Genomic DNA, 22,895 nt, shown 5'->3' with positions numbered 1-22,895 from the left:
TGCTGTGCTAGCAATGAGGGAGGCCCCGTGGGCGTGGGACCTCTGAGCCAGGTGCGGGATATAATCTCCTGGTGCACTGTTTGCTAAAACCCTAGGAAAAGCACAGTATTAGGGTGTGAGTGACCTGATTTTCCAGGTGCTGTGTGTTATGGTTTCCCTTGACTAGGAAAGGGAATTCCCTTACCGCTTGTGCTTCCCGGGTGAGGCGATGCCTTGCCCTGCTTTGGCTCTTGCTTGGTGGGCTGCACCCACTGTCTGGCACCCACTGTCCGACACACCCCAGTGAGATGAACCTGGTACCTCAGTTGGAAATGCAGAAATCACTCATCTCCTGCGTTGCTCATGCTGGGAGCTGTAGCCTGGAGCTGTTCCTATTTGGCCATCTTGGAACTGTCCTCCTAATTTTTTACATAGAAAAAAGAATGTCAGGGTCTACCACACATACACTTTCCTCTCATTTACACATTTCCAGCCTGGGCAGCAGAACGAGACTCTGTCTCAAAAATAAAATAAAATAAAATGAAAGTGCTGCAGCTAAAATAGTCTCTGTTTAGGATCTGATGGTAGGAAAAAGATAAGCTCCCACATGTTCTAATGCATTTAAGTAGCTCCATCTGCATTGCCTCATACATCAAATGCTGTCATCCAATGTTGCTTAATCCATGTGTGTGTCTATATAAGTAGTACTGGGATGTAACTGCCTTAAATACTACAAATGCTGACTACAGGAAACCACATCATCTGAGACCAGCACTTTATAACTTAGGTGAGTATCATAACCAGTGTGCAGGGATATTTGCTGTATATCACTGGGAATAGCAGCAAAAAAGAACCAGTGATGTTTCCATTGCCATATGTTCTGAAATATTTCTGACATAAAAATAGGAGAGTAATGAGTAAATTTTAGTCTGGAAAAAAATGGTGAAAACAGTGATCAAGGCAAAGAATTTGCAGGTTATTTGAAGAAAATACTTTTTCAGAATAGGATTTGAAAATACTATGCTTTTGACTTATCATGCGGTTCTATAAAGGGTGTTGACTTTCTCTGTGTCAATGACTCCATTGTAAATGTGGTATTTACAGCTTCTCTATCTTGCTCAATTATGCAAGCCAATACTGGTTTATGGCAAAGTTCTTCCAAGTGCATTCTCTCAAACTAGTCCATGAGGGTGATTAGAGGGGAGAAAAAGGTTATGAGATCAAATAACTACTGAAAACAATAGTTAAACAAAGGTACCCATGATTCTTCCGTAAAGGACTATCAACACCTTTTCTATGCTAACATGAGTCAGACTCTCCTAGAGATAGAATGTAGATTGGAACGTTTCCCATATTTATTTGAATGTAACTTCTTTTTATTAAAATATTCTAAGATTATAACAAAAGAAAAAGTAACTTTTTTTAATGACCAGGAATTGTTTTTTCTAGGATGTAAGTATCCTTGGGTAGAAGAGAAAACAAACAACATCAAGGCAATGCAGTTTTTATGTTAGTAAAGTGCTACTTCATTATCTACTCTGTGTAGGTTACTATTTAAATTATTTTATGTACAACTTAAAATGTAACTACAATTGGACTCCCTATCTTATTATTCCAAATGTGTGATTACAAATTAACAACCATATTCAGAAACTTATTATTTCAAAGAAGTGTATAAGAAAGGCTGAGTGTTTGGAGTTAAATTCCCAGTTCTGATTATTTTCTTCCTATTTTGAGCAGGAAAGGGAGAAAGAACAGAGGCAGACAGGATGGGGAAGTACTGGCATCAAGATGGAAGTCAGGAGGCTAGATTCTGTTCCTGGTTCTGTTTCATAATCCTGGGCAAGGCACTTAATCTTTAGAGTTTCAGTCTACTCATCTGTAAGTTAGGGGCTCAGTAAAATGATATGTAAGATCCTCTGTTTCTAAGCACTCTTGACCAACAAAGGTGGGAGAATCAGAGGAAGAAAATAAGGGTTGATGTGAAGTCTTCAAGCTGTGTGAGCACAACATTTACTCCCATGGCAGAAGATTGAGGGGCAGAATAGGTAGTCTTTAACTGGCTGACCATCGAGGATTTTGCCCATGGGAGTGGATGTAAATAGGTAGCATGCACATAAGGTTATAGCAGTTCTACCTAGACAAGATCATTTGGAGTTTCAGCCTCCACAAGTTTGTCCAGGAACAAAATAAGGGTGCATAAAGTTTACCTTCTAATGAGTCCTCTAACCCAAGAACTCAATGCTCTTCTTTTAACTGCTAGAAGAGATTGTTCATATGAAGTTCGTAAGGGATTTACACTGTAACCACTGCTGGCATAATTTGGTTTGTTTGGTTGGTTTGTAGTGTAGCAAAACAAGAGGCCAATACTTAAAAAGAAGAAGCAATAATTATTGATAGAATTGCAGGCAATGTCAGAGAGTTTAAGACTGGAGAAGAAGTCCTGCTCCCTCCACAAACCACAGCACAGTGTCATACCCTAATGCTGAAGCCAGACTGTAGAACCATACTAAGAGAATATGGAGTTTTCTTCAATTTATGATACAGAACTCCATATTTTTTCAGTATGATACAGTGACCCAGCTTGACCATCAAGGTTTCATATCAATTGATGTCCCTTGCTTGAATCAAATATTAAATTGGGGGTTGCAAGATGGTGTTTTGTCTGATTCTGAGACAGAAAGAAAGAAGAAACCAGCTAGGCAAATAGATCAAGCCACAAACATAGATAACGAAGCAAGCCCCGGTACAAAAGAGTGCCTTCTGTGTAATCAGCAAATTTCATATACATTCAGTTGGCCTCAGTGAACACATTCCTTTCCTTCTTTGGATATATTCAAAAAAGGAAGCTTGCTCAGGAGGGCATGCTTGGAACATGCCTACAGCTACACAGAGAAGAGGAGTTACACTGAGCTAGGTATGTCCACAATGGAGGATTTCACCCCCAACACATGTGCAGTAAGGGAAGTCAAACAACATGAAGTAACTTAGGCTATGAGCCCACATACACACTACACTGGAAGGACAGGGTGGGTGTTGTTGTCAGGAATTCATGCCTTCTGAAAATGACACACCTAGTCCTAACCAGTTTTTCACATCTTATGTAAATAAAGCACCCCTTCCCCACTAGCTCATTTATAAAAACCCTTATATTCCACTATAGAACAGCAACCCTTACTCAGGACCCCTCTCTGCAGCAGAGAGCTTTCTCTCCTTCTTTCGTTTATTAAACTTCTGCTCTAACCTCACCCTTGATGTGTCCACCTTCCTTGATTTCCTCAGTCATTAGACCAAGAACTCCAGGTGGCACCCCAATGAGGCCAGTTTCAATTCTATCATTCCTTCTGTAATGACTAGACCCCTCCCTATTCATTCAATTCCTAAGAAATGCTATGAACTTGTGGGTTTCTTTAAATGCTTTATGGTCAATTATCACCATTATTCTTTTTGATCCTTAAATTGTATCAAGTTTGGCCAGCAGGAGATTTTTCCTGGTGGCTTGTGTATATGCTTCTGACACAATCTCACTAGTTTTTTAGTGACTCTGCTTTGTAGCAGGATGTTCCATGTTCACCACTATTTTACAGCTCCAGATCTGGAGCCGCTGTTCCTTTCAGTGCAGAAAGTATTAAGAAACTAAGATGTGGGCACACTGATATTGCTGACTCAAATTTAACATTCCATAGGTTTTCTCATGACTTCTTTTATGTTTGTATCTCCTTTCCCCTACAGTCAAAACCATGTAACATAATATATCTACTTATTTCCTCTATACTAAAGTATAAGAAAACAGTCTCAGAATTGCAGTACCAATATTTCCACTGTCTACAAAAAGAGTGAAACTTTGTAAAATAGTTGAAGAGATTTATTCTGAGCCAAATATGAATGACCATGGCCTGTGACAAAGCCCTCAGGAGATCCTGAGAACAGGTACTCAAAGTGGTCGGTGTGCAGTTTGGTTTTATGCATTTTAGGGAGACATGAGACTTCAATCAAATACATTTAAGAAATACATTCATTTGGTCCAGAAAGGGTGGGATAACTTGAAGCAGGGGATGGAGGGGTTCAGCTGGGAGATGGGTAAGGGATAAAAGGCTATAGTCAACTGGGATCAATAAAAAGGAATGTCAGGGTTAAAATAAAGGATTGTGGAAACCAAAGTTCCTATTTGCAGAGAACACCTTCAGGTTGCAGGCTTCAGAGAGAATAGATTATAAAATGTCAATTCTAACACAGCAGTATTTGTGTATCTAAACATACCTAAACACAGAAAAAGTAAAGTAAAAATATGGTATGAAGATTAAAAAATGGTACACTTGTATTGGGCACTTAACCATGAATGGAGCTTGCGGGATGGAAATTAGTCTAGGTGAGTCAGTGAGTAAGTAGTGAGTCAATGTGAAGGCCTAGGTCATTACTGAGCATGACTATCGACTTTATGACCACTGTACACTTAGGTTAAGCTAAATTTATTTGAAATCGTTTCCTTTTTTCCATAATAAATTAACCTTGCTTACTATAACTTTTTTACTTTATAAACTTTTAAGTTTTTTAACGTTTTGACTCTTATAATAACACTTAGCTTAAAACACAAACATCGTACAGCTGTACAAAAATGTCTTCCTTTATACCCTTCTTCTATAAGCTTTTTTCCATTTTTGAAATTTTTAATTTTAATTTTTTACTTTTTATGTTTTTTCCTTAAAATCTAAGACACAAATACACACACCCTAGTCTAGGCCTACACAGGGTCAGGATTATTAATACCACTGTCTTTCGCTTCCATATCTTGTCCTACTGGAAGTTCTTCAGGGGCAATAACATGCATGGAGCTGTCATTTCCTATAACAATGTCTTCTTCTGGAATACCTTTTTGACAGACCTGCAGGAGGCTGCTTTACAATTAACTGATTTTTTTAATAAATAGAAGGAACACAATCTACAATAATGATAAAAAGTATAGTATAGCAAATACATAAACCAGTAACATAGTCATTTGTTATCAAGTATTATATACTACGCATGATTGTATGTGCTACACGTTTATACAACTGGCAGTGCAGTGGGTTTGTTTACACCACCATCACCACAAACACGCAAGTAATGAATTGTTCTAGGATGTTACAATGACTACAACACCACTAGGTGATAAGAATTTATCAGCTCCATTATAATCTTGTGAGACCACCATTGTATATGCAGTCCATTGACCAAAGCCTCATTATGCAGTGCAGAGTACCATATCCTAGCATGAATGCATAGTTAGAATACTATGTTCAAACTTTACTGAAATAATTATTTCCTCTATATGTTTATGTTACCAATTTGGTAGTAAGCTAGCCACAGTTGTTCCTGTTTGTTTTTAAGTTGAGACAAATGAACTAATATTATATTTTAATCCAATAGAAGCCTGAAAAATGAAGCCTAAAATGAAGTATTCAACCAACAAAATTTCCACAGCAAAGCGGAAGAACACAGCAAGCAAAGCCTTGTGTTTCAAGCTGGGAAGTAAGGACTTAAGTTACTTATCTCTGAATGTTTTACACACATTTTTATCTGTTATCAAATGTTTACTACTCCAATGTTTATACATGCTCTCTTATCAAAATCTACTAAGAATAGAAGAACTGAAATAAAAAGGGATGGCACATAAGGATATAATACAGCAGACTGGTTTTGAACAGACCATACATAGCCAACTTTGGCATATTTGATACATCACCGGGCAGGAATAGCTGAGATAATCTGCACCTGTGAATAGTGATACACTTAGTTATAGCCTTTTATATCAACCATTTCTTGCTCCACACATGTCCTGCCGCCAAACCCCCAAAACCTTTTCCCTGATAAACCAGCAAAATTTTAAGCAGGTCCACCTTTATTCAACAAATATTCATTAAGACCTTTGGTGATATCAGGCATGTGGTCTTAACTTGCAACTACTGATGAAGAAGAGAATAACAGATGAAGATATTTGAATAATCATCTTAGTCAATTTGTGTTGCCATAAAAATATACCTGAAGCTGGGTAATTTAACCCTTTTCCCATTTAGAAAAAAAAAGTGCAGCTTGCTGCCAGTCCTTATTTAATTTTACATAAACATCTCTTTGAAGCAGAAGCAAATCTGATTTTCAATGCAAAAACAGAATATAAAAACTGTTCTTGGAGTTATTTCTAAACAGAACTACCATCAGCATTGTCTATTTCAGAAAAAATGAGATTCACCAAATGAAACATGAAGGGGGCCAGCCCCTCCACACCTGTGGGTATTTTTCATCAGGTGGGACAAGAGACTGAAAAAAGAAATAAGACACGGAGACAAAGTATGGAGAAAGAACAGTGGGCCCAGGGGACTGGCGCTCAGCATACAGAGGACCCGTGCCGGCACTGGTCTCTGAGTTCCCTCAGTATTTATTGATCACTATCTCTACCATCTCGCAGAGGGGAATGTGGCAGGACTATAGGGTAATGGTGGGGAGAGGGTCAGCAGGAAAACATGTGAGCAAAGATCTCTCTGTCATAAATAAGTTTAAGGATAGGTGCTATGCCTTGATGTGCAGGTAGGCCAGATTTATGTTTGACTTTACACAAACATCTCGGTGTATTCAAGAGCAGTATTGCCGCCAGCATGTCTTACCTCTAGCCATAAGGCAGTTTTCTCTTATCTCAATAAATAAAATGTACGATCAGGTTTTACACCGAGACGTTCCATTCCCAAGGACAAGCAGGAGACAGATGCTTTCCTCTTATCTCAACTGCAAAGCGGCTTTCCTCTTTCACTAATCCTCCTCAGCAGAGACCCTTTACGGCTGTCGGGCTGGGGGACGGTCAGGCCTTTCCCTTCCCACGAGGCCATAACTCAGGCTATCACATGGGGAGAAACCTTGGACAATACCTGGCTTTCCTAGGCAGAGGTCCCTGCAGCCTTCAGCAGTGTATTTAGAGAACTGTGATGACTTTTGCCAAGCATACTGCCTTCAAGCCCTTTTTTAACAAAGCACATCCTGCACAGCCCTAAATCCATTAAACCTTGTGTCAACACAGCACATGTCTCTGCAAGCACAGGGTTGGGGCTAGGGTTACAGATTAACAGCATCTCAAGGCAGAAGAATCTCTCTTAGTACAGAACAAAATGGAGTCTTTTATGTCTACTTCTTTCTACATAGACACAGTAACAGTCTGATATCTCTTTCTTTTCCCCACATTTCCCCCTTTGCTTTTCGACAAAACCGCCATCGTCACCATGGCCCATTCTTGATGGTCGCTGTCTCTTCGGAGCTGCTAAGTACACCTGCAGACTAACAACAGACAGAACAGGCACACAAGGATTAATATGAAATTTATAATAGTAGTACTTTTGATGGTCTTAACCCAAGTGACAGGGTTAAGATTTGCGAGGCCGTCAGCAACTCCCGTGATTGTCTCAGTTCCTGGTACCAAATTTAAATGGCTTTTGATGCTTCAAAAATTTGTTCTCTTCTCTGTAGACGGCATCTAACCATGTCCCAGTAATGCTCAGACTCATTATAAACTCGGGGTGTAATACAAAAATCTGACATATTCCAGTCACACTGTAACTGGAAATGATGTTCTAAGATCATAAGCCTATCTCCCATCCAAATGACAGTTTATCTAAGAACATTAATTTGATTTGCCAATTTTCGATCAATACCAGATTGTGAATTCCACAATCTTGTAGAATTCTTTTGCCAGTCATTAACAAAGTTTACTGCCTGAACAGAAGAGTGCAATGCAACTCCTGCCACAGCGGCCGTAGCTGTGGCTGCAATTAATCCCATAATCATTGAAATTAAAGTAAAAATGAATCTTTTAGATCTATTTAAAATGGCTTTTAATACTTCGGTAAAATATGGATGGATGGCAAGGCCTCCCACGGTTGGTCCATGGACACAGGGATCCACACGCCTTCTCTTGCTCTCATTAGCAGAATACAGTGTTGCTAATTGAAAGTCGAATCAATGCAAGTAAACAATCTGCAATTTTCACAGGTTGTAGTTTGGAAGTCTGGTTTAATAACTATATTTCCTAGAACTAGAATATAAGGGGGCTTTATACAACTTTGCAAACGAACTGTTAGACTGGAATTTAGGTCGATAGTATAAAATGGCTTACGATCTCTTGATCTCTTGTATCTATAGCTTGATTTCCAGACCAAATTCTAATGCAGTATGAGGCCACAGTATGCCTCCATAATTCTGGATGTTCAGGGCCAGAAACAGGACTTATTATTTTTGGTCTTGGAGTAGAGATTCCTTTTTCTCCCCATTCCCAAGGGTAGAAAGACTGTAATTTTTTGTGCTTATGTTCGTCTAAACTTTCTGTTAAGTCACTATCAATAGTTGGACTCACTTGTGCGCTGGGACACAATTGAGTTTGTCTGTGCAATTGTGGTGGGATTGACCTCAAGGTGCCCAATCTATAATAGTTCTGAATTCATTGTTTTATAATATCACCACACTATTGGCCACACATTCTTCTCAAACTAAAACTTCTGTGCCTTTTGATCTTTTTGGAATGTCTTTGGGGCAAGGCTTTCATTTAGGCCTAAATTTTAATGATCTTTGTTAAGAAAAGTCCTATAAATAATTTACCTGTGCCCTGAGTGACATTCCACTTACCATGTGATAAGTAAATCTACTGATGGTACTGACAGTAGGTACTTCTACCAACCAATTTTGGATTGCAGGGAATATGTACCAAGACACCCAACAGATACCTAAACAATGGATAGTACCTAACCCTACATATACTATGTTTTTTCCTACAGATACATACCCATGATAATGTTTAATTTATAAGTTAGGCACAATAAGAAATTAACAATAACTAATAAAAAAGTAGAGCAATTAGAACAACATACCATAATGAAAACAATGTGAATGTCTTCTCTCTCTCTCTCTCTCTCTCTCTCTCTCTCTCTCTCTCTCAAAATATCTTACTGTATTTCACTGTGGGCAACTGAAATCATGGAAAGTAAACTCACGGATGGGGGCGAGTGGGATAGAGCTACTGCACTAAAACTGTGATTATTTAAACAATACAGGTGAAAAATCTGACAGATATCTCTGGGGTATGTGACAGGTGTAAACTGATTCTCAACTCAAAATGCAAAAGATGTGTCATATCTTGTTTTTCTAAATAAGCTTCTTCTCTAAGATCCCAAGAAACAAGGCAAGAAAGCACATTTAATGCCTTCTCTTCTCTTTAGCTACCAGGATCTGACACAAGTCACAGTTCACAATGCCACAAAACTTAGTAGCCAACCACTGCAGGTGTCCCCACAGTCAGTCCCACATTGTGATCACCCCCAGGGCATTTTGCCTCTAATTTCAACAGGGTACAGGACTTCATGGCCTGGAGGAAAGCCTCTCTCACAACCCTTCCCTTCCCAGTTTACAGGAAGCTACTTCCCAGGGTCAGGCTTTTCTCTTCTCCCACTTTCTCCCCTCCACATCTGTCAACACTTTCTCTTCCCTAAAAATCCAGCCGTCTTCATTCATGGATCTAGCCAGAGGTCACAATATGGGAGCCTTGGGATAGATCCATCCAGCAGGAGTATTTTATAAGGACTGAACAGTGTTATTGATATTTTCTAATTGAGTCAATTTTTTAAAAATAGGATATTTTAAATGAAAATCTAAATGTGTATAGTTTCTCTAAAAAATCCAAAGATCTAGAAACACTGGGTCCATATGTTACATGGCAATAGTTAGCTAGAACTGAGTAGAGATCAACTCCTTTAGTTTGAGTCTATCCATAGAAGATCTTCTGTTACAGTAAAGGAGATTTGACTTTATCCTGTAGACAGTAGGGAATCATTGAAAATGTTGAACTGAGGAATGATAAAATATTTTTACTTTACAGATATCACATTGGTGAAGTGTGATGATAGTAGTGTGATGATAAAGTGAGGAGGCAAGAGTAGAAACAGAAACTGGTTAGAGGTCTACTGCATTAATCTAAGGGACTAATGATCAAGGCGTGACCTAAGACAACAGAATAGAGAGGACAGACTAGATTTTAGATATATTCAGAAGGTGAAATCAAAAAGACTTAATGACAGATTGAATGAATTGTAAGAATGGAAAGAAGGAAAAATAAATGATTCTCAGCTTTTTTATTAAAGAATTGGGTAGAGGCCAGGCGTGGTGGCTCACGCCTGTAATCCCAGCACTTTAAGAGGCCGAGGCAGGCGGATCACAAGGTCAGGAGATCAAGACCATCCTGGCTAACACGGTGAAACCCCGTCTCTACTAAAAATACAAAAAATTAGCCAGGCAGGGTGGCAGGTGCCTGTAGTCCCAGCTACTCGGGAGGCAGGAGCTTGCAGTGAGCCGAGATCGCGCCACTGCACTCCAGCCTGGGCGACAGAGCGAGACTCCATCTCCAAAAAAAAAAAAAAAGAAAGAAATGGGTGGATAATGATAGATAGTTCTACTATTTCTCAAGATAGGCAATTCAGGAGAAATATATTGGGGGTAGAAAAAGAAAAAGAAATTTTTTATTGTAAGTACTGCTATGGTTTGAATGTCCCCTCCAAAACTCATGTAGAAATTTAATTATCATTGTGATAGTATTAAGAGGTGGAACCGGCCGGGTGCGGTGGCTTATGCCTGTAATCCCAGCACTTTGGGAGGCCAAAGCGGGTGGATCACAAGGTCAAGAGATTGAGACCATCCTTGCCAACATGGTGAAACCCCGTCTCCACTAAAAATATATAAATTAGCTGGGCATGGTGGCACACCCCTGTAGTCCCAGCTACTCAGGAGGCTGAGGCAGGAGAATCGCTGGAACCCAGGAAGCAGAGGTTGCAGTGAGCCAAGATTGCACCACTGTACTCCAGTCTGTCAACAGAGAAAGGCTCCATCTCAAAAAAAAAAAAAAAAAAAAGAAGAAGAAGAGAGGTGGGACCTTTAAGAGGTGATTAGATTATAAGGGCTCTGCCTTCATTAATGGATTAATGCCATTGTCGTGGGAGTGAGTTAGTTACTGCAGGATTGGGTTTCTGATAAAAATGATGAAGTTCAGTCCCCATCCTTTCTTTGCCTCATGTGCACTCTCACCATGTGATGCCTTCCACCATGTGACGACACAGCAAGAAGGACCTCATCAGCTACAGCCCCTCAATCTTGGACTTCCCAACCTCCAGAACCAGACATCAAATAAAACTCTTTTCTTTATAAATTACCTAGTCCATGGTATTCTGTTATGGCAGCAGAAAAGAGACTAAGACCAGTGAATCTTAGTTTAAGGTAGCTGCAGGTCATCCAGGTAGAGATATCCAGAATTCACAAGATATACACAGAAAGAGACAGTGATGCTTTGAAGTAGCTGGGTCAAAATGACTTGTGGAGAAAGAACAACCGATAGAAAGCTCAGGAAAAAGGCCAAAGATAGAGTTACAGTCTGGGGAGTCATCAGCCTCTAAAAAGGTTATTGAAATCATTGAAGCAAGCATGATTGCCCAGGAAGAAAGTTTAGAGTGAGAGAAGAAGAAAAAGTCGAAACCCTGAGGAACACCAACATTTATGAGCAGACAGAAGAGGGATAACTAACAAAGAGACAAGGTGCACTAGTCAGAGAGAAACAAGAAGAACCTAGGGAAACTGGTGACATGGCATAAGGAAAGAGGGGTTCAAAGAAAGAAGTAGTCCTGAGAGTCCATTGCCACAGACAGGTAAAGGGTAGTAAGCAGTAGGAAGACACCTTGGTAAAATCCGTGCTTGGGGAAGAAATGAAAGATGGAGTACTTCACCTCTGTGGTTTCTATCAGCCATAGTCTTGTTCTCTGAATGGCAGAATTATAGAAAGATTTCCAGGGTCCTTCCTATTTACTCACCAGAAATCCCTGAGGGATTTATGCTGCTGTTATGATGAAATTAGCTATGGGAATTTTCTTAAAATTCATACTAAGCTATTGCCCTCAGGGAGCAGGCAGGATAGAAACATAGAAAGTGGTAACAGCCTTTATATACATTTGAGCTGGCTCTTTGACCCCAGTGGAATGCTCTCTCCTGCAAAGTCCACATGTCCATGCCAGCTTTACACTTTCCTCTCCAGAACACAACCCTCACACTTTCAGCTTCCCAAAACACCAAAGTATATCTTCTTCAAAATTCTCCTGATGCAAAGTGTTTTCAATACTTCAAATGTAGTAACCCCCATCCTTGAACTATAACCAGTGCTTGTCCTACTAGATGCTAGCCCTCACACCTGTATCTTTAACTCTCTTCTTATCTCCAAAAGTCTTCTACATCTTCAGTACTTCCTCAGTATTGTGACCCTCACTTTTAACTACCCAGACTGATATCCTGTTCCCCCAGAGTCCACACTCAGTATTAGGCATGCCTATCATGTTCCCATGTGATGCTGACTAAAATATAAAGAATATAAGGAGTGAGCATTCTTTCAGTTATCATATTATGCCTTTTAGCTTTGAAAAGACAATGTGGTATAGTTGCTATGGTTTGCATGTTTCCACCAAAACTCATGTTAAAATTTAATCACCATTGTAATAGTGTTGAGAGGTCAGATCTTTTTTTTTTTTTTTTTTTTTTTGACAGAGTCTCACTCTGTCGCCAGGCTGGAGTGCAGTGGTACTATCTCGGCTCACTGCAACCTCTGGAGAGGTCGGATCTTTAAGATGTAATTAGGTCATGAGAACTCCACTATCATGAACAGATTACTGCTGTTATCATGGGAGTGGTTTGGTTATCAAGAGACTGGGTTTGTTATAAAAGTGAGTTCGCCGGATTTCCTCTCTGACTCATGTACTCACTGCTGCCTTCCACCATCAGATGATCCTCACCAGATGCCTGCACAATATTCTTGGATTTGCCTGCCTCCAGAAGTGTAATAAATAATTTTCTCTCTGTTTTTTCTTTTTTTAGAGACGGGGTCGCACTCTGTCACCCAGGCTGGAGTGCCATGGCATGATTATAGCTCACTACAGCCTCAAACTCCCAGGCTCAAGCAATCCTTTGGTCTCAGCCTCCCAAGTTGCTGAGACTACAGAAGCAGGCCATCATGCCCAGCTATTTTTTTTTTCTTTAATTTTTTGTAGAGACAGGGTCTTACTGTGTTGCCCAGGCTGGTCTTGAATGCCTAGCCTCAAGCGATTTTCTTGCCTCAGCCTCCCAAAGTGCTGGGATTACAGGTGTGAGTCACAGCACCTGGCCAACAAATTTTTTTGCTTTATAAATTATCAAGTCTATGGTATTCTGTGATAGTAGCAGAAAACGAATTAATACAAGGGTCAGTAAAGTACTGCATTAAATTACTTGCTAGGAGAATAAGTACAATGCTGGCTCTAGCACTAGTTTTCTTTATAAATTATCTTTGTAAGTGTAAAAGCACTAAAATATAAATACAAGATACCACAGTTGATATTTCTGAATTGAGAATCAATGGTAAGGAGTTCCAGAGTGGGTGTGAATATAATTAAGTGGTCTGCCCTTGTTAAATCAGTTGAAGATAGTTAAAAGTACCTACTCATCTGAATTGGAGGCAAGATGTGGATTAATTCAAAATAATAGCTAATAAAAGCTTTTCCACTTATCTTTGAAAAGCATTATTTTAGGAAGGCAAATCCTCTGGAGAATTTTTTTAATTCATAAAATGAATCCCAAAGTCACAAATAATTATTTTATTTTCTGAATTACTGTGACTAATTGAAATTTGACTTTACTGTATAAATTGCTTGATAATTCATTTACTACATAATGTTAAAAATTGAGGTCCTATGACTCATGTGTTATAATTTTCTTTTCTACCTGATTCTGAAAGATTTTTTATGATTTTCCAAGTAGCAAATTTAATTTTCCTTTTGAGACTTAGATTTTTCTTTAGCAAAATGAAATAATTGCTGAATAATCAATTAACTTTTTTACTTCAACTGATTTAATTTGAATTTGCATTTTGTTAGTCCCTCAAATTGTAGTGTAGCATTTTCTTAGATGGCGGTAAGTGGATGGTAATGGAAAGAATAGGTTTGATTTTAGACACACTTCAATCACAACTTCTCGCCAGCCCTGTAATCTTGGGCAAGTGTCATGACCGACTCCTGAGAGCCTCAGATTATCATCTGTAAAATGGGGACAATAATGCCTATGTTGCAAGATTATTATGAGGAATTAAATGGAGACATATGTAAAATCATTAGCACGGTGTTTGGCTCACTGTACACACTTAGTAAACAGTAGTTATTTTAATATCAATAACCTTCGTAGACTTCAGCAATCCCCCCAAAATTATTAAAGGTGTATTCTAGATAAGGAGAAAAGATTGCACATTTCATATGAGTAAAAGATCCCCCTCAATTAGGCAAAGGTTGATATATGTTGGATACAGGTTCGCACTCCCTCATATGGAATTCTGAAAACCAAAATTTTTTTTCTAAAGACCTAAAGTTTTTCAGAACTTATTTGACAGCAAAATATGACCTAAACTCATTTCTTAGTTAACTCCTGATGTGAACTAACATGAGGTCTTTATTTCACTTTGTGTAAATTTTCCTATGTTTCAACATAAAATTAACTAATTTTGATTATGGGGTGCTGCCCCCCTCTCTTCTGGGGTGCTACATAGATATAGTATATGCTCTATATTACAACCCTAAAACCTAAAAAATTCTGAATTTTGAAACACAGCTGACCTAAGGGTTTCTGATAAGATACTGTGAACCAGTACTTGCTTTCTGGGTCTGCTACACTCAGGATTTGTAAAAGGATAAAGATGAATGGAATGTAACAGTCTCACAAGTTTTTCAATTGTTTAGAATCCCAACAGAAGGCCAAAGAAGTTTGCCACGTGTACTTTACGAAGCTCCGCTCTGGCCTTACGATAAAAAAGGAGGCCTGTTACTTTAGGAGAGAAACCACCAAAAGGCCTTCACTGAAAACAGGTAAGGGGAACTGTATATTCTCTGGCAATAGTGGTAGGTATCTATTTGCCTTTGCTTACCACATCTAAATATGCAATTATTTTTCCTCACTCCAAGGTTCCTTTTAGAAAATATTAAGGATGACGAACTGGTTTTTAGCTATTTTAAAAAGGGCATACAAAGAATTTGCATGACAGAAATGATTATGTTATAATGTTAAGTGAAAACAAAAGATACACAACTATGTATAAATATGTTTACAATATTTTTAAGTGAATTTTTTTAATTTAAAGGAAGTAGGCTTAAGTGTTAGTAGTGCTTACCTTTTGGGTGTTGAGATTGTGGGTGACTAGTTTTCTTCCTCCTGATCTCTAATGAATGTGCTTCTACTGGGGTATAAGTGTGCCAGGAGTTATCAATCCCTTTGGTCCACGGAGTGGCCAAAGCCCTGGAGTCAAGCACTACTCTCAGCAAGCAACCTTAACTGGGAATTCTCAAAGGGGTGTTTGTGCAGAGTGGAGATTGATGGTCCATCCCTAATCCCATCTGGTCTGCAGGTGGAAAGCACAAAGGACATGTGGTACTCGCTGCCTGTCAACAGCAGTCTACTGTGGAGTGCTTTGCCTTTGGTATATCAGGGGTCCCGAAATATACTAGAGCACTTCATGATTCAAGTATCACAGGTATGACTGGTTACAGGAGTGACGTGGGAGTGAGGAGGGAGGTGTGACACAGGACCCTGGAAAGTGCTACTCCAGGTAGCAGTCCCAAGTCTGTGTCTTTAATGTGTACCAGAAACTTCTGCCCATTCGCAGCTGATGTACCCATCTAATAGTATGCAAAGTGGCACAAGGGAGCTGTTCTAATAATGCACAGGCATTCTCTAGTTAGCACACCATCATTATTTTGAAATACTTGCTATGGATTGGAATCCCATGGTCATTAGTTTTGGTGAAAATATGTTATCTTTTGGGAAAAAAACACATTTCCCCCCCAAATTTCAACATTTTGACCATTAAAGAAAAAAGCTATTGTATTTTTAAATGTAATTCTAACACTTTATACACTTTAAGTAGTAGTTACAATGGTTTTAAATTTTATCACATCCTTGTACAAGGTTCCAAGTTGATGATGACTATCAGGAAGTGAAGAGATCATCATTAAAAAAAAAAAAACTTGACCAGGCGTGGTGGCTTATACCTGTAATCCCAGCACTTTGGGAAGCTGAGGTTGACAGATCACCTGAGGTTAGGAGTTCAACACCAGCCTGGCCAACATGGCGAAACCCTGTCTCTACTAAAACTAGAAAAATTAGTCAGTTATGGTGATGTGCACCCATAATCCCAGCTACTTGTGAGGCTGAGGCACAAGAATCGCTTGAACCCTGACAGAGGTTGCAGTGAGCCGAGATCATGCCAGGGCACTCTCGCCTGGGCAACAAGAGCAGCTGTCTCAGGAAAAAAAAAAAAAAAAAACTTTTCCTGGAATTGCAGTTGCCATTTCAAGCATTATTCCTGCTATAAATGTCCTAAATTCTCAGAAGCAACACTGAAGTTTCTCATTCAGTATTTCTAAATCATTTACTTTAGAAGTTCATGTACAAATTCAGTATGTAACATTCTCCTTAATATTTTGTATACTATTTTTTTCCAGGCCCCATATAGGTAGTCCCTAAATCTGCTCCAGTTTACCTCAGCAGGCTATAAAAATATTATCATTTTCTATGTGTATTTTGACACTTTTTAAAAGTTAGGAGCACTGCACTAAGTGTCCCTGTTATTTAGCCAGAGAACAGGGTTCATACCCACATTCTCCAGGACTGTCAGAAACTTCTGGGTAACTCCATACTTTATAGATGAACATTTATTTATCCATATCTATCAAAATACAGTTCCTTCTTTACCACAGTCCCCAGACCACGTGGTGTCATGAAGTGAAGGTTTCTTCAAGCAATGTCTGTTGGTTTCCATTTTCTTTTTCCCCACCAAACACTCCCATAAGCACACTCACATGGCCTCCCAGGGCCTTTGTGCAGGACACTAGCACCTTTAATCCCATTCAAGGGTCACATCTCAGCCTTTGAGCTATGTAAAACTTGTGCCAAAGGCTTTCATCTAGCCAACAGTGACATACAAAATGCAACTCAAATTGCAAAAATGTTTTTTGAGAGAGCATTTTTTAAAAAGGTTGCCAAAAGAATTGTACCTGACAAGTTTTTGAATTCTTAACAGGAATTTCACCTATTACAGAATCTCTTGCTTCTCTAAGCACATACAATGATCAATCCATTACTTTTGCTTTGGAGGATGAAAGTTATGAGATATATGTTGAAGACTTGAAGAAAGATAAAAAGAAAGGTAGATTATTTTCTTTTTCTATAACGATGTAATAATGACTAATAAAAGTAAAATGTTTTAATAAAACTAAATCTACCAAACTTTAAACAATGGATTAACTTAGACATGGCAAACAAGTCATGCTGTATGCTAACTCTAATGCATTGGCAGTGGATGCCGGAATCCACTTGTATGTCAAGATGGATTCAGAAGTTTTGTCAGGTTCATCAAAGAATGCTGACATTGAAATGTAGTATCTGTTGTGAAAGATGGAAAGAGGGACCACAGGTATTTGCTATCTCTAAATTATCCAATAGATCTTTCTAGCCTTATTAGTATCACCAAAGTACAACTTCTTTGTCAATGCTATGAAAAATATTTTAAATATTTTAATAACAACTATATTGGAGAATTCATCAGAGCATATTCATGCATTTTTGAGACCTTTCTCAAAACCACAAAAGTTTTGCTTTTATTGATATATAATAAAATGGGAGGATATTTTCTGATGTTATATATGTGTTGGAACTGAAAACTTAAGAAAATTGTGTCTCACCAGAGGGATTTTCTGTATTCTCTTTCAGATAAGGTGTTACTGAGTTACTATGAGTCTCAACACCCCTCAAGTGAATCAGGTAATTTGGAGAGCTGGGTAGCTATAATGCTTGAATTCTTAAGTATGGGGTAAAGATAAATAAAATCCTTTTCACCCCATAGGAAAAAAGATAGTCTCAGAAGGTTATCTCCAACCCAAGCTCATGGTAAAACCTTAGATTCTCAGAGGATGCATTCTCATCCATTTTACAGCTTAATCGTTAGGATAAAGTTTTGGCTACACTTAATAGAGATCCAAAACAAGAGTGGCTTATGGTAGATAAAACTTTCTGTCTTAGCCACAGCTGGAATGGCTCAACAAGTTGTCCAAGGAACCCATCTCCTTCTATCTTGTGGTTCTGCCAACATCTACATGGTTCAAGAGTACTTGGGAGCATGATAATGTCCGGTCAACAGGACAGAGAAAAACAAATGCATGCATTCTATTTCCCTTTAAGGGTACAACCTAGAAGTTGCATCTAACACTTCCTCTCATCTCACATTGGTCAAAACTCGGTTGTATTACTACACTTAGGCAAGCTGGGGAATGTCGTATTACCATCCCAAAAGAGGAATGAATATTGGGGGACACTATGAGTGGCTTTACATGCAGACAGGAAAGCTGATGCCCAAAGAAGTACCCATTAGGGTCACAACTCTCCAGTTAAAAAGCATATAAAAAAACTAATTTCTCTCCGGTTTATAAGCACCCTCTGCTTATCAGTGCCTCTTGAATTTGGGTACAAATACTTCTAAGTTACCTGTTAGTGAATGAAGTAATTATTTTAATGTAATGTCTTAGAGTCTTTTCCTGGGTGCTGAATTCATTTAAATAAAGATGAGTTACAGTTCTTAACTTTATCATTTATACTTTCTTAATTGTAAGGTGATGGTGTTGATGGTAAGATGTTAATGGTAACCCTGAGTCCTACAAAAGACTGCTGGTTGCAAGCCAACAACAAGGAGCACTCTGTGGAGGTAAAAAAAGAAAAGAAAAGAAAAAAAAATTATACATATATAAATGATTACAGAACTGTCATGAATGACTCCACCAACTTGTGTAGATTTGGGTGTTGGGGTATTTTGCAGAAGGATTTTTTTTGTGCTATTGTATATAAAGCACAATCACTTACTACAAATGACTTTCTTCTAGAGTAAGGAAGGTAGGAAAGTGGCATGTATGGCTTTGCTACTTAAAGTCTGCTCTCTGCCAGCAGCACAGCATCACCTGAGAGCTTGTTAGAAATGCAAGATTCCAAGCCTCCCAGAAATAAATCGGAATCAGCATATTTTAACAAATCTCCAGGAAATTCATATGTGCCTTAAAGTTTGAGAAGCACTGTTATATAGAATGATCTCAAATCCTTGCTATTTGGTTTTAGGAACTACTATGTTCCTCTAGGAAACATTTCTTTGTATAATATCGTTTTCTTAAACAAATATCAAAAAATAATTTTCCATTCTGAGCCTGCTTAAGGGAGGGTCATAAGAGTTTCCATGTGCCAAGATTTATAAATAATCTAACATCTACATTCTGAACATAGGATTCATTGCATATTCTTCTTTAGTTAGTAAATGGCATTATTATATTGGTCATGATGTGTAATTATAACTATTTTGACAAACAAGTCAAAGGTAGAGGCATGGAAGAAAACAGAAGAGCATAATATAGAAGATAAATTATATAAATACACAAAATTATAAAGCTAACACACACAGCCATGTAAGGCCTTATTAACATAAACAGTGGATAGTAACCAGCATCTTCCTAACCAAAACATTCCTAAACATATATAATCTAGTGTTTGGCATGTATAACTACTCAATAATAGAGCTACTTAGACTGAGCTCTATTATGTAGCAAGCACTGTGCTAAATGTTTTACAAATATTATTTTATTTAATACAGTAACTCTACAATGGAGTTGTTGTATTGGTCAACTGTTGCTATGCAACAAACCATCCCAAAATTCAGTGACCCAAAATAATAATCATTTATATTTATTCATATGTCTGTAGGTATTTTGAGGATTGACTGATCTAGAAAACTAGTTAGACTAAAAAAATGAAGCTTGAGAGATAAAGCAACATGTCCAAGGTCTCAGAGATAGTACATGTCAAAAGAAGGGCACAAATCCAGAACTGCTGCATCCAGATCCAATCACCCCAATCCATACTGCCTCTCTAACTATATTGACTATCAGTGAATCAAATCAAATCCACCCCCCACCCCTCTGGCCCTGTACTCACTTCTCCCCATCTCCCGTCCACTACTCACTAAGCAAGCTTGCTAGAAATATCAAGTCATACATAAGTATTCCCCTTTAGTTTCCAATACAGGCAGGTAATGTTGACTCTGAACTTCCCATTCACATATGGATTGCTTTCTCTCTTGTTTCCTCAGCTCCATAAGTGTGAAAAACCACTGCCAGACCAGGCCTTCTTTGTCCTTCATAATGAGTCCTTCAACTGTGTTTCATTTGAATGCAAGACTGATCCTGGAGTGTTTATAGGCGTAAAGGATAATCATCTTGCTCTGATTAAAGTAGACTATTCTGAGAATTTGGGTCGTGAGAATATCTTGTTTAAGCTCTCTGAAATTTAGTTGATGGAAACTTGTGGGTCTTGGGTTGAGTACCCAAATGCTACCACTGGAGAAGGAATGAAAGATAAAGAAAGAGACAGTGACATCTAAGGGAAACGAAGAGTGCTTAGCATGCTGTGGAATGTTTTCCTTATTATACATAAAAATATTTTTTCTAATGCTTCAGTTCTTTTTTTCTTTCCCTCTGTATAACTGCATATTCAATGCAAGTATCAGTATATTAAATAGGGTATTGGTAAAGAAACTGTCAACATTCTAAAGAGATACAATCTGACTTTCACTTTTCTCTAGTTTCAGTCCAGAAAGAACTTCACATTTAGAGCTAAGGCCACTGAGGAGAGACAGAGATCCTTGTCTCTCTGTAGACAGGGATCCATTTTAAAGAGCTACTTAGAGAAATAATTTTTCCCCGTTCCAAACAATAGGCTCAAACACTAGAGCTGCTAGTAAAAACAAGACCAGATGCTTCACAGAGTTATCATTTTTTCAACTGGAATAAAACACCAGCTTTGTTTGTAGATGTCTTAGGCAACACTCAGAGCAGCTGTCCCTTACTGTCAGGGGATACGGAACTTCAAAGGCCCACATGGCAAGCCAGGTAACGTAAATGTGTGAAAAAGTAAACATAATTGAAAAATTAAGACAAATAAATTCAGTATTTTTAAAGTGAATAACTTCATTTCTAATTGTTTAATTTTTAAAATTCTGATTTTTATATATTGAATTTACTTTAAGCAAGGCATTCTTACATTAGGAAGTGAAGTAAATTTTAGTTCAGACATAAAATTTCATTTATTGGGAATATGTAACATGCTAAAACTTTTTTTTTTTTAAAGTACTAAGCCACAACATGTTTTAGAGCATCCAGGTACCATATAATTACAATCCATGGTAAGGCCAGAAATCCTCTAACCTACTACAGCCTAGATGAGACACCGAATTAACATTAACATTTCAGTAACTGACTGTCCCTCATGTTCATGGCCTACCATCCCTTCTGACCCTGGCTTCCACAGACCTATGTCTTTTGATATACTCGCAGTCACACTGGGTGAAGTTGCTTTTAATCCTTGCTTCCCATGTGCTCAAGTCTTTTTGTTGTCCAGCTTCCTGATAACCCTGCTTACTGCGGAATATTCATTTGACATCTGTCTCTTTTCATTTCTTTTAACTACCATGTCCTTGATATATCTTTTGCACCCCCTGAATTTCATTTCTGTATCACCTGACCTCTGGATGCCAACACATTTATTCTGCTTTTTCTATTGTAGAATTTTAGATAAACCTATTAATGGCAATATTTTTTGCTAAACATCTTTGTTTTTCACTGTCACTAGGGCAATAAGATTTATACTCAACGATATAACATTTTTTTAACTAGTAAAGGAATAGTTTTTAAAGTCTTAGCAATTTCTTTTGCAATTTTTCTTAGACTTAATACTTATGATAAATGACTAACATAGTAACAGAATATGAAATATGACCTTTTCTGAAAGTATGTACTTTTAAATTTCTACTATATTGAAACCTATTAGATGTAAGTGCTGGTAGAATATAAGATAAAAGAGGCTGAGAATTACTATACCAGGGAATTACAATTGTAAAACAATATATCTTTGTTTCATTGTTTTGTCAATAATTGTTACCAAAGAGATAAAAATAAAAGCAGAATGTGTATCATCCCTTCTGAAAAACACTAATTATTGATGTGTGCATCTGTACGATAAACTTAAAATGATTATTAAATAACCAAATATATCTACTACATTGTTTATATTATTGAATAAAATATATTTTCCAAAAGTATGTGAGACTATAATGATTTTATCATACGATGACTCAATATTCTGAAATTCTTAAGTGAAAGTAAGCATATTCCAACCTACCAATGTTGGTATCCAGAGTAGGTCATTACCTGATAATTTTGGTGATTAAAAACTAAGTAACATTTTCAAGAGAAGAGATTGTGTCTTTTTCACCTGTGTACTGTCAGTGCCCATACTGGTGGGTGACACAAAGGTGTTCAGTGACTTTTACTCAGGATCAAACAGCCAACAGGTACCTGCACCAGAACCTTGATCTTACTATTCTGACTCCTTTTGTAGATAACTTTCAACTCAGCTCGCTTATTTTCAGTGTTTAATTTTCCTTTTCTTAAAAAAAAAATTCCACCATCATTATAGTCAGTACAATTTGATTAAAATATTCAAATGTGGGGTGGCATTTTTGTCACTTACCTGTATGTGTTTTGATGGTCCAAATACACATTACTGGAAATAATTTGTTCATTTAATTGTATCAGAAAGGATAATTGTGTCAAAACTTACTTTTTCCGCATTTTATTTGTGTTCTTTAGGTGTTTATGTATTTACTGAATATCGTGAAATATTGTCAAGAAAATTTTATCTGAATGAGTAAAATGACTTAGAATTGGGAAATAATAGGTAAGAGTTGAGATTTAGGTGGAATTTGGAAAGAA

At 37.9% G+C, this 22,895-nt stretch overlaps 1 protein-coding gene across 12 annotated transcripts in view; it reads left to right on the top strand.

Annotated features, from left to right (window-relative positions):
* The window catches only part of IL33 (interleukin 33), a 50,372-nt gene extending 28,150 nt beyond the window's left edge, over positions 1–22,222 (top strand). For 4 of the 12 annotated variants that reach the window (XM_025360554.1, XM_025360549.1, XM_025360552.1 and 1 more), the window contains 7 exons: positions 5,386–5,487; positions 14,778–14,903; positions 15,440–15,565; positions 17,114–17,239; positions 17,803–17,853; positions 18,699–18,790; positions 20,216–22,222. In XM_025360554.1, the coding sequence (XP_025216339.1) occupies positions 5,397–5,487; positions 14,778–14,903; positions 15,440–15,565; positions 17,114–17,239; positions 17,803–17,853; positions 18,699–18,790; positions 20,216–20,416 (813 nt within the window). In that variant the 5' untranslated portion in view covers positions 5,386–5,396 and the 3' untranslated portion in view covers positions 20,417–22,222. Of the gene's footprint in view, positions 1–704; positions 767–3,875; positions 3,910–5,385; positions 5,488–12,778; positions 12,854–14,777; positions 14,904–15,439; positions 15,566–17,113; positions 17,240–17,802; positions 17,854–18,698; positions 18,791–20,215 lie in introns of those variants that run through there. The other 8 variants (XM_025360556.1, XM_025360555.1, XM_025360551.1 and 5 more) reach the window with 7 other exon arrangements.
* The last annotated feature ends 673 nt before the right edge of the window (positions 22,223–22,895 follow it).

The sequence above is a fragment of the Theropithecus gelada genome, chromosome 15 (assembly GCF_003255815.1).
Source record: "Theropithecus gelada isolate Dixy chromosome 15, Tgel_1.0, whole genome shotgun sequence".
In the NCBI taxonomy this organism is placed as follows: domain Eukaryota; kingdom Metazoa; phylum Chordata; class Mammalia; order Primates; family Cercopithecidae; genus Theropithecus; species Theropithecus gelada.
Note: the sequence above shows the minus strand (reverse complement) of the source record. Positions and strands in the feature narration are given on the sequence as shown.